Genomic DNA, 11963 nt, shown 5'->3' on the forward strand with positions numbered 1-11963 from the left:
TAAGATCAAACTGATAAGATCAGTAATAGATCTTTTTAAATCCTACAACTTTTGTCTGAAATGATGGAAACACTTTACTGCAAAAATTGTGTTTTCTGAGATATTCAGGAGGCCCGATCTTTTTGGGAGATCCTGTATATTAAATTGTATGTCAAGATTTTTTATATATACAACATGATCTTAATATATATCAATATTCATCATTATATGTTGTGTACTATTTTATTTTTAATCGTGTCAACATTCTAGTGATTAAAACAAGGAAAGGATAATAGATTATTTAGTCCTTATTAATTGTGATATTCTTTGCTTCTTTTGAGGGCTATATTCATTTTTTTGAATGAAGCATAGACATACAATTAACAATCATATCCTGTATACACACACATACACGCTGAAAATATATGTTTATATCTTTCCAACAGAGTTATTCTGAAATATAAATTAACATGAATATACAGTTATATGTCATTATTTTCTTTAGCACTCGAAACGGAATAATATAATCATCAATTGTACAAAATAAAATATTGTCTAAAAGTATGGTACGGTTTCTGAAACATTCTTGTCTCATTTAAGGAAACAGAGTAAAGGCCTTAAAAAAAGACTTCTCTTTACCAATTTTTTCTAAAGTAACTATAAAAAATATGAATTGGTATATCATTTGTGTATACTTTGAAAATGTTTTAAGAATTTTTGTATATCAAAATATAAATATATGGCGATGTTGCACAACATTGTAGACTTCCGTGTTCAAAAAACATGATCCATCGGTGGCGTAGTGAACACAAGTTGTAATTATTTGAAATTAAATTTTTTAATCTATATGAATGTAGTTTCAGTTAAGCGAGTTCTTAAAATAATTCTTTTTTATAAAATGGTAGCTGTTAAAAAAAAATCCTTCTGTTTAACTGAAACTATTCATTTTGTGAAACTACTGTTCAAATTGTGGCTAATCGGTCGAAAATTGTTCGAGTTGTAGACGCTTCCAGTTGAAAAATAGTTTTGAAAAAAAAAAACTTTTAAAATTTCAGTATTGATTATTTAATAAAAACATATCGAATTTGTTAGTTTAGCATAGTGAATCTATGTAGCCGATGGTCTAATAGTCTAATTAACGGAAAAATTAGATGTCTTGGACGATTTCAATTTTTTAGCAGAAGTGTTAATAGAATTTACTAGTTTCTCTATTTCATATTTATTTAAAGGACGTTGTCCTTTTTTAACATCTCGATTTCTCTTATGATTATCTGACTGTATACTTTTTCTATCTATTTCTTATTTCGTGTGGAAATAAATATTAATGTGTACTGTGCCTCGCGCTATAGATAACTAATGGCTGTCCAACAAACTTTTTAATTATGTGAAACACACACATCTATACGTGATCATGAAACGTAGATATACAAAAGACTACAAGATCGAGAGGCCTATTTGCGTTTGATGTAGGACGACCGATAAGATGCGTATCTCAACACTGTGCGCCCGTCCGCCAAAACTCATATAACTCGAGAAATATTTCGAATTTCACAAAAATCTTTTAGGAATATATTTTTAAGACTTAAGACATCAATCTTACGAAAAAAAAGTAAAAAAATTTTTTTGATTTTTTGAAAATGTACTCTGTTTTACATCTTTAAATTGACGCATTTATAAAAACTATCAGCACATATAATATGATTCATTATGATTTACTCGACTTATTTTTATTTTGATATTTCATCCTGAAGTACCCTCTGCGAGGTTCACGACTCGTTGGTAATTCTGCGTTTCCACCAACATAAGGAGCACCTTGGTGCAATTGCAATAATACTGGAGGAACAGGAATACAGCCTGCCAAGCAATTAACGTGTTGCATGATTGATATCGGTAACGGAGTAATTATGAACACTTCCTGTCGTTCCATATCGACACCTCGAACTATGCCTATGTAATAATACAAAATACATTCATAATATTCTTTTAAATGTACATCGTATATATGAATATATATGAATGAATATTTTCTCTATATATTAATTTTAAAAATATTCGAAAATATTTGTTAAAATAGAAGTTCACGCGAAAGTATCACTACTTACCGAATCCGTAGCATGTACATAAAGGAGATCTTTGCGTTAGTACTTGAAGATTGGAAATATTTGTGGACTTTTTTGGAGAATCTTCCGTTAAATCTATACCGCATAGCGCTACAATGTTACCGTTTATGACATTTAAAGCTCGTGATGCAGGTATTCCGAATAATCGTTGTGGTATAATGCACAAGGAAGAAAAGGGTGCCCTGTAAATACATATCAAGACATTCACATACTATCATTATTTAACATTCATATACCAGTAAGATATAAGATGTACAAGATGTATACTGACGTATAGGGCACTGCTTCGTTAATATTGAATGAAAGTTCTGTGTTGTACTGGCTGAAATAACAAATGTTGAAATTAAAATTATGAGGTTTTTTTTAATAAAATATGAAACAATGTATACAGTTACTTACGGGGAATCATTTTTGTCGTGCACAATACTGCTGAGATAAGATAACATCGCGAGTTCACGTCCTTGATATGGTGTTATGTTTAACTCGTTTCGCGCTGCAGCCTCCGACTGGGAGTAGATTAGGCACAAATCGTGTTCACACGGTCTGTTCCAATCGATGAATGTCTCGTCGCAGAATGTCCACGAACATTTCTGTTAAACGTCCTTCTCAGGAATCGATTGTTTAACAATACATACTTTATTATCAAAAAAGTTGTGTATTACCTGATTATTTACAACTGCCGCACTAAGAACGTCGTTATAATTATTCTTCTTTGTTGACGACATAATCTGTAGGATGATTGAGGGCCTGATCAGTTTTATCGTGAAGATTATAATGTTCCAACCGAGATTTTTTGTAAAACCCATTGTGTTCACTACAATAGGTAAACAAGACAGGATGGGACACTCCTTCAATTTCTCGATCAACATCTTAATGCCTTCCAGGTAACGCGTAACGCATCGGCTAACCTCCACATCATCAATGAACAGCTGGTAAACTGGTGCTTTTAGATGTGTGAAATTCGGTCCCATCAACGGCTCCTCGATCAAGCTGTACGAGATACATCCGGGCGGTGTACATTCCGCCTGTCCGGGATCTACATCTATCAAAACTACCTTCTTCGACGTGCCCAACAGACTGTTGATCAAATATCGCATACTAGTGGATTTGCCGACGCTTTTACCACCAGCGATCAGCGTGCAGGACCATTCATTCGCGCGCCAGCGATTCAACATCCTCTCCGCAATGTCCGTGGTGATACAGGAATCAACGACCAACTGTCTACAGTTAAAATTGTATTGCTCGAGGCGCAGTTTTGCTTGTAGCATTATCTCAGCTCGTTTGGGGTCTGTCCATGAAAAATAGTGAGGATTCTTCACGTTTGGAAATAATCTGAAGTATGTGAAATAGGTTTTCAGGAAGAGCGTCAAACTGTTTTCGAAATTCTGCAGCACGAGGACAGCTGTTCCTGGTTGGACGTTGTCAACGTCGATCTGCAATTTGCTCTCAGAATCTCGAGTGATACCTTTTACAGCAAGCGCTGTCCACACATCTTCGACACTGTCTTCCGGGAATTCTTCGCTAGTTTCTATGACGACATTGCTGTATCCACGTGGAGAGTATACTTCTGTGTTATCAATCGACTTGTTTAATACGGAACCATAAATTTTCACAGAACCGTACAACACTTTTACTAACAGCTTGCCAGTGAAACAGAATCTACTCCCGCTTTTCATTATGACGATGACTAAGTTTCTTAGGCAGTAAATTTTCGGTGTTTTCTCATCCATATGATGTGAGCTAACATTTTTGCGCCTTGGACTTCCTGCTTCTGTAGAACTATTATGATCTATATACTGAGGATTCTTGTTTTTAACGTGTTTTTTACGACGATTTCGAATAGGATTGCTTGTATTATTGACACTAGCGGCTTTTAATCTGTTAGCATCTTCGCTTTCATCATTTTTAGTTACATTCGATGGCACAGATGATGTCAGTTCTAAATGTTTAATTTCTATACGGTCGTTGTACTTAGAATTTACAGATATGACATTTTTCATATTGACTCTACCCATATTCATCAATGAATTTATCTTTTCAAGGGTATCATCGCAAATCATCTTCTTATCTAATTTTGTCATTTGTTCAGGTTCAAATATCTGTGGCAGGTTTATCGAAGTGACACCATCCGCCAGTGCGTTGACCACAAAAGGTATATCTAAATTTCTTTTACGAGTCAAATCGTCATCCCTATCCTTTTGCTCACTCTCTATTTTACTCTCAGAATCCAACTGCCAAGTATTTATTTCTCCAATCGTCTGCTGCTCTAGATCATCCGATTCTTTGGAATCAATTGTGAAATCTAAAATTCAAATAATTGCAAAATTAAGGATATTAACAAAAGATACCCTAATTTCATATGAAAACGAATTAGTGGTGATAATGTAAATGAAAAAATAAATTCTCTCTCTCTCTCTCTCTCTCTCTCTCTGCATTTTCTTACATTGAGTCTCAGATGTTTCGTTACTACTTCCTTTATTGTCAGAATATTTCTTTTCGTGTTTAAGGCTGGTTTGTGTTGTTCTTCTCTGTATGACAGTATCTACTGGCTCGTCTAATGAAAAAATATTCTGCATGTCACTAGTACAGGCATCATCTACTATATTTACAGTGGTATCTTTGTTCTTACGAGCGGTACGCATTTTTTTCGAGATTTTTTTTCTCAATTTTCTTCCCAATTTTTTTCTAGAATCACAAACGTGACAAAAATGAAACAATGTGCAACATTTCATGCAATACCACAAATTTTATCACGACTTCAATAGAATTCCGATTAACTTAATCAACAATTTACTAACATCTGTTTTGTTTGTAATTAATCATTTGTTATTTAATATACATTAATCATTTGTTATTTAACATACAAGAAAAGATTTGATTAAATATAACAAATTATATAATCAGAAATTAAGAATAAAAATTTTACATAGAAATTTTGCTTTAAATAATTTGATGAATTAATTAATCGGAATTACGTCGTAGTCTTCGAGTCATGAATAACGTAAACAATGAATCTACGTTCAATCTCGAATTATTTCGCTTACTTTTTAATTTTTTGAGATTTTAATTTAACTGTTTTTTTCTTCGTCCGTTCGTCGCGAATCTTCATTGATAAAATTAATATATTGTTGATTTAATATATACGTAATCTGTGTTGTTACAAAGCTTTGCACATTTAACAGGTACACAGTTTTCACTACTTTACACTCTTCCAGTATATTCTTCTCATTCCGCAATTTCCATGAATTTCGTCGATTATAAACGGAACTTAAGAACAAGTGTTGCCACGTTACCAGCAACAGGCAGCAAGTACCCGATAATTTTCTAGACAGGAAAGCTCTTCGTTGCTGCACCGTGTTACGCTTTCTACACTTAAAATCAAATAAATGTACAATTAGACGTTAAAAAGAAAAAGAAGGAGGACCAACAATGCAAAGAGTTCAGCTACAAAGAAGAAACTTAAGACGTGATAAACCAACGAATCTCGCGTTTCAACTTCGCGCCCACATTTGGTGTAAAACAGCGATTGGCTCGATTTTCCAGCGGGCGCCATTTCTTTTTGCACGATGCGACGCGACGCCCCGACGCCGTTCGCTCGTACCATGCCACCTCCGTTGTCGACGGAACCGACTTGCCACGGGAGATGTACTCGATGCTGGTGACCGACGAGGAAATCGAGGAAATGGAAACGTCAGACTCGTACTGCTTTTGCGGCCGTTCGTTACCCCAGCAGTTTATGATACAATGCGACGTGTGCAAGGAGTGGTACCATGGCGGGTAAGCGTTCGCGTGCACGTCGGGATGTGCGTCGAGGCGCGCGCTTGGAGAGCGACGTCAGTTCTCCCGCGATTTTCCGCGAACGGCTCGACGGACTTTCCACGCAGAATCACTCGCGCGTCCGCGAGCGTCCGCTCGACCCGCTCGCGATCGTCGACGCGACGCGGTCTCGACGGTGTCGCGTCGCGGACTCTGTTTTTGTTGACGTTAACATAACCTGTACCGCGCGTCATTTCGTACTCGCGTTTGTTAATGCATACGCGACGTGGCGAGAACGCTTGAATCGCACCGACAGGACTTGCTCCGCTCGATTAAAGTGCCGATCCGTGTTCACTTACGATTTTTAGATCTTTGCGTCGTGTGTTGCAATCGACACTTTTTCTTCTGTACTAATCAAGTGTTATGTTATTGTTTTGTTTTAGGTGCGTGAATTTGAAGGAATATGCGACTATAGATCTTGACAAGTACCACTGTCCACGATGCGAGCCCATGTGTGGCCCTTCACTCTGTAAGACCGTTGATTTATTTAATATTTTATATATATTTTTACACTCTTTAAAACTTTTAGAGTGAATTGTCATTTTGAAGAATAAAATGTTGCTCGTAAAGATTGAAAATTGAACCTCTTTTTCAAGACTAGCTTAATTTTCATTTTAGAATGAGATTCTACTCCAAAGAATTTAGAGAGTATATGTATGAAATTCGTTATCTTTGACGTCTATTCTGCTTTATAGTGAAAATTAGAACAAATTATCATAGACATGATTATACTGAACTCGACGCAAATGTAAAGCCAGTTCAAACTGGAACTGCAGTATTTATACGAGAGCTGAAGTCGAGACACTTTCCCAAAGCCGACGAGGTTGTGAAGCATGTGAAAGGTCACCAATTGACTATTCAGTATTTACAAAATAATGGCTTTGAAACTCCTATTATTATCGATGGGAAAGATGGACTCGATATGACTGTACCACCTTCGACCTTTAGTGTTTGCGATGCTGAAACTTACATAGGTAAGATAAATATAAAAATATTTTGGAATAATAATTTATGCCTTATAATTAATTATTTTTCATAATAAATTTGTTATTTTATATTTTTTATACATTTATCTTAAATAATTGTATATTTTATAAATTTACATAATATATATTATTTTCAGGTGGTGATCGAGATATAGATGTAATTGATGTTACAAGCCAAAGTAATCTACGTATGAAATTAAGAGAGTTTGTAGAATATTACAATGCCCCTTCCCGAATAAGAGTATTTAATGTCATAAGTCTTGAATTTACTAACACTGGGTATATCAATATTCATTGATTACTTACTGTATATGGTTTTGCAAATTGTTTTAGGATATATATTTGATAAATTGATAAATAAAACAATTGCAGCCTCTCGCCATTGGTTGAAGCACCATACGTTGCACGAAAACTCGACTGGGCTAATTCAGCATGGCCGCGCGATTGGCCTGAGGATAACGATATAAAACGACCGGAAGTACAAAAGTATTGCCTAATGGGGGTCAAAGATAGTTTCACAGATTTTCATATCGATTTCGGTGGCACATCTGTGTGGTATCACGTGTTGCGCGGCGAAAAAGTGTTTTATCTCGTCAAACCGACGCCGGCGAATTTACAGTTGTATCAGCAATGGATGTGTAGTTCGACGCAAAACGAAACTTTCTTTGGGGATCAGGCCGATGCGTGTTACAAGTGCGTGCTTAAGCAGGGTCAGACGATGATGATCCCTACAGGTTGGATACACGCGGTGCTTACGCCAGTGGATTCTTTAGTTTTCGGTGGAAATTTTGTACACAGTCTCAACATTCAAATGCAAATACAGTGAGTAGAGGAAACTCGATTGCAAAACAATTATAAATCAATCCGTTAAGGAATTTATTATTTATTTTATAATAATGTTTATGTTCTTTTATTTAGAATATACGAATTGGAGAGAAAGATGAAGACTCCATCAAAATTTCAATATCCTGGATTTGAGACAATTAATTGGTTTGCGGCAAAGAAATTATTAAAAGAATTGAAAGAATTGAATAACGATGGGAAGAAATGTCCGCCGTATTTTTTACAAGGCGTGAAGGCATTGCTTGGGATCCTCAAACAATGGAACACAGATAAAGATGTAAGTTTAGAATGTTTATATACGCGCGATTTTTATTTAAAAATATAAAAACTCCTAAAATAAAAGTTAATATATTTCATTCCAGTACAGCATGATTAGTCGTGGTCAGATACCACATACAATAAATAGTCAGAAATTATTAAAGGATCTTAGTAAAGAGATACGGCATGCGGAACGGTACTTAATATCTCTAAATCCGCCGAAACCGGAACGCGAGAGTAAACGAAAAAAAAGAAAGCCATTGAATAAAGATTTCGTAGATTTTGATTATGCCGATAAGATGGCCGATAAGATAGCTTTTAAAACGAATAAAGCCACGCTAAAGGAAACGAACAAAGCGACATTAAAAGAAACGAATAAATCGATGTTAAAAGAAACAAATAAAATGATGTTAAAGGAAACGAAGAAAATGGAACCCGCATTGATTCAACAATCAGCAAAACCGCTCACATTAAAGCTTACATTGCCGAAACCAATCATGTGTCCTTTAGTTAAAACGCCCGTGGCGGAAAAACCCGCCAATAGTAATAAACGGCAATTATCCAAGCCGGGAAAACAGAGTCCTACCGTAATTAGATTTAAGCTCGGCAACAATGAGGTTGTCAGAAGTACAAACGACAATATAAACGTTTACGGTAGCAATATTATGACCGGCTCCTTCGAGACAACGAAGGAATCGCTGCCGTGGAATCAATCGTCATCCGTGTATGATTTTCACGACGGTAGCAACGAGAGCGATTACGGTCTTGTGATAGACGAGTCGCAGAAGCGGAAACGGGCACCGAGATCGAAACGACTCAAGCGCGATTATGACGGCGATGTCGACGTATTAAACAACACGCCGAAGAATGGCATAGAAGAATTGTTGAAAGCGTCGGCGTATACTCTTGGGAATAACACTCCAAGGGTCGATGTCACGTACGTATAAATTCAGATTCATATTGTTGGCATTGAATTGTGATCTATGGTTGTAACGAAAAATAATTTCAGACCATCGACCACAATTCCACAGTATAGTCAACATATGCCGCCGCCCACTGGGTAAGTTAATTCGTCGTGGAATTCTGATCTTTGTGTTTCAAATTTCGTAGTTGTCGTGTTGCATCTCGAAACTTTCCCGATTAATCTCTCAGAGGCGTGATTAACGAAAAGTTTCAGTGAACTTTTAAATAAGTGATTATTGTAATTTAATTATTATACTTTACAAACTTCTCTAAATTTAGTTTTATTTGAAATAATCGCAGATTTGGATGAAATTGAATTAATATAGAATGAATGCAGATATATGGTTCTTCTTTGAGCATGCAAAAGTCTTCAATTTTGTTTAATGCTTATTTAAAGCTTCTTGTAGCTTTAATGCCGTACAAAGGAATGAATTTGATTTCTTGATGTCTTAGTATTTATAAATTGAAAACGGTCAGTTCTGACAGGGCGTCACCGTCCACACGGGAAGCGATCGCCGGAATGTTGTCGTTCAGCCAGCAAAGTTACTCGACAACGAGTAGTTCTACGAAATCGTCAAAGAGATCTATTAAGAGCCAACAAAATGACGACGAAGATGACGATCAGTTGATAGAAAATATCGATAAAGTTCATCAAGACGATGATTTTAGTATGTATATAATAAACAGAATGTCTTATATATTTTACTCGCGATACAATTACTAAATTTGTACTATTCACAGTTTATCCAGCTTTAGACGCTTCTGACGATGAAGATTATATTTTTAAGCCTAAAGCAAAGAGTCAAATCGACGAAGCATGGAATCCGAAAGCTAGAGTAGGCCCTCTTTTACCGAAAACTAATCGACCAGCACGGGAAGGAGTAAAGAAAACGTCTGTGGAAAAGGGTCTAGAAGCGGCTGCGGCGAAGCGAGCAAAGCAATCGGTAAGAAAATTGTTCTTATTTAATATTACTTTGTTTCGCACATTATCATTTCACAAAATACAAATAAATAGTACATTAAGTACTTTCTAATCATTGCCAGACTAATAATAATAATTAATACTCATTAATATTTATGCTAATTGCTATCTAATGTGTAATACTTTTTCATATTTTTGTCATTTATAATAAATGTTTGACTTACAACTTTTCTTAAGTACCATAATTCCGTGTTTCTTGCATATACATTTCACATAGGATGAATACCTGGATAACGACATGGACAAGGTTACCAAGAAGAAATTGGTAGGCATATTTCGATCTCTGCAATTTGATATAAAATTCTGTAGTTCTGTACTTTTTTCTAGCTTTCCAGTACATATATTATAATTACGATCTTATTCTCAATTATAGTCCTTGATTTTGCAACTTATATCTTTGTTGTTTTAGTTACCATTTAATATTAGCTTTCTTTTCACTGCACATATGTAGTGACCACCAGCTGTAATCTGTCACCATTAATCTACAGATTGGATCACTAGAAATATAATATAAAAATTTCTCTGTTCTTGGTGATACTCTACATATCTTCCTTCCTGTGTTCATTAATTTTTTTCATTTTTGTTATGTTATTGTAATAGAAAAAGCTCATAATAATTAAATGTATTTTGTGCATGTAATAGGGTACCAACAAACGTACATATAATAAAAAGAAGCAAAAGAATCCTGTAGTCCCTGCAGTAGGAACCACCGCATCTACCGCAGCTTCTGAAAATGTAAAATCCACCGGATTTGGGTCAATACTGACAAGTCCCAACAGACTTAAAGATGTCAAAGCCAAACTCGCAGCACCCGTTCCAGCTGGTAAAGTATCAATATTTTAATTATATATAAGTTAATTTTTTTATTTGAAGATTAGCAGTTTTATAGTTTATACTCGATTAATAATTGTGAAGAAAAATGGATATTCTTAAATTTTCAGAACGGAAACCGAAGAAGGGTATGAAAACAGCAAAGCAACGTTTAGGAAAGATCCTAAAACTTCATAAAATGATGCATTAGAAACATTCATAAAATGAATATCATGAAAGAAGAAGAAAACATCACGTCATTCTTCATTGTGTATAAAATCATATATTACATCACATTGTACATTACTATGTACATCATATTGTATATTATTATGTAAATATAAGAAATTTTCCATCAAGGTGCGCACCTTAAAAGCGCATTAGTTATAAAAGTTAGCGTCGTTTTCTAAGAGATACTTATATTTATTACATCGTATTTAATTTTAGGCAAATATATATATGTGTGTATGTGTGTATGTGTATGTATATATATATATATATGTGTGTGTATATATATAGACATATATATATAGAACAACTTTTGATATCTTGATATTTCAGTGAGACGATATTTATATTGTAACAATAGATTTATTAATGTGCTTTATGTGATGACTCAATGTAGTACTTTAGTTGATAATGATCTGGCAGGAAAATTAATAATTTTTTTTTCATTATTTTAATAAGATCGTGATTTAATTTATAACTAATAGTAGAGATTCAACAAATTAACGATTAATGGTTTAATTTTAAGGCAATAGATGTTCTCTTTTTTTTAGTGAGTAGTAAGTAAATACTTCACCGTCCATTGTTAAGAACGCAGAGAATTTCTCATGCGTTACATATTTTTGCATTTTTTAGAATACGCAATTAGCATGGCGCAACTATCTGGTGCAGTTTTTTAATCCCAATTGTAGTACAATTCTTCATTTTGATATAACTATAGCATGATATTTTCTTCGCATGCGACAACTGCAATAGTAGATTAATCTTTAATCGATTCTCGTAAATCCTTAAACACCATATTGCGATATGGCACACTCACCCAATTCGATTGCTTATAATTTTCATAAAAATATACATCATAAAAAATTGTTTATTTTAATCGAAATATCAGACATTGAGGAACATAGTGATACCAAGCAGATACATACAGTATATTAATAAAGAAAACTTATAAACAATAGAAACAGCAGTAGAAAAAGA

General features: G+C 34.7%; 2 protein-coding genes across 4 annotated transcripts; one reads left to right on the forward strand and one right to left on the reverse strand.

Annotated features, from left to right (window-relative positions):
- Nucleotides 1–1637: 1637 nt before the first annotated feature.
- On the reverse strand, nucleotides 1638–5411 carry LOC108765121 (polynucleotide 5'-hydroxyl-kinase NOL9). Its single transcript, XM_018513686.1, has 7 exons — nucleotides 5144–5411; nucleotides 4543–4784; nucleotides 2762–4401; nucleotides 2499–2689; nucleotides 2371–2421; nucleotides 2082–2281; nucleotides 1638–1926 (listed from the first exon to the last, which is right to left on the reverse strand). Exons 1-7 carry the CDS (start codon nucleotides 5206–5208, stop codon nucleotides 1685–1687), a joined length of 2631 nt encoding a protein of 876 aa, XP_018369188.1. The 5' UTR covers nucleotides 5209–5411; the 3' UTR covers nucleotides 1638–1684.
- Nucleotides 5412–5647: 236 nt separating this feature from the next.
- Nucleotides 5648–11153, forward strand: LOC108765122 (lysine-specific demethylase phf2). 3 transcript variants are annotated; one of them, XM_018513687.1, is made up of 13 exons: nucleotides 5648–5876; nucleotides 6299–6384; nucleotides 6611–6889; nucleotides 7039–7180; nucleotides 7274–7723; nucleotides 7820–8021; nucleotides 8107–8939; nucleotides 9012–9062; nucleotides 9443–9633; nucleotides 9707–9909; nucleotides 10165–10212; nucleotides 10590–10770; nucleotides 10889–11153. In XM_018513687.1, exons 1-13 carry the CDS (start codon nucleotides 5743–5745, stop codon nucleotides 10966–10968), a joined length of 2880 nt encoding a protein of 959 aa, XP_018369189.1. In that variant the 5' UTR covers nucleotides 5648–5742; the 3' UTR covers nucleotides 10969–11153. The 3 variants fall into 3 exon arrangements, with proteins under 3 accessions (XP_018369189.1, XP_018369190.1, XP_018369191.1); XM_018513688.1 differs by having other exon boundaries at nucleotides 9452–9633; XM_018513689.1 differs by lacking the exon at nucleotides 10165–10212.
- Nucleotides 11154–11963: the final 810 nt, after the last annotated feature.

The sequence above is a fragment of the Trachymyrmex cornetzi genome, unplaced genomic scaffold (assembly GCF_001594075.2).
Source record: "Trachymyrmex cornetzi isolate Tcor2-1 unplaced genomic scaffold, Tcor1.1 scaffold47, whole genome shotgun sequence".
Lineage (NCBI taxonomy): Eukaryota > Metazoa > Arthropoda > Insecta > Hymenoptera > Formicidae > Trachymyrmex > Trachymyrmex cornetzi.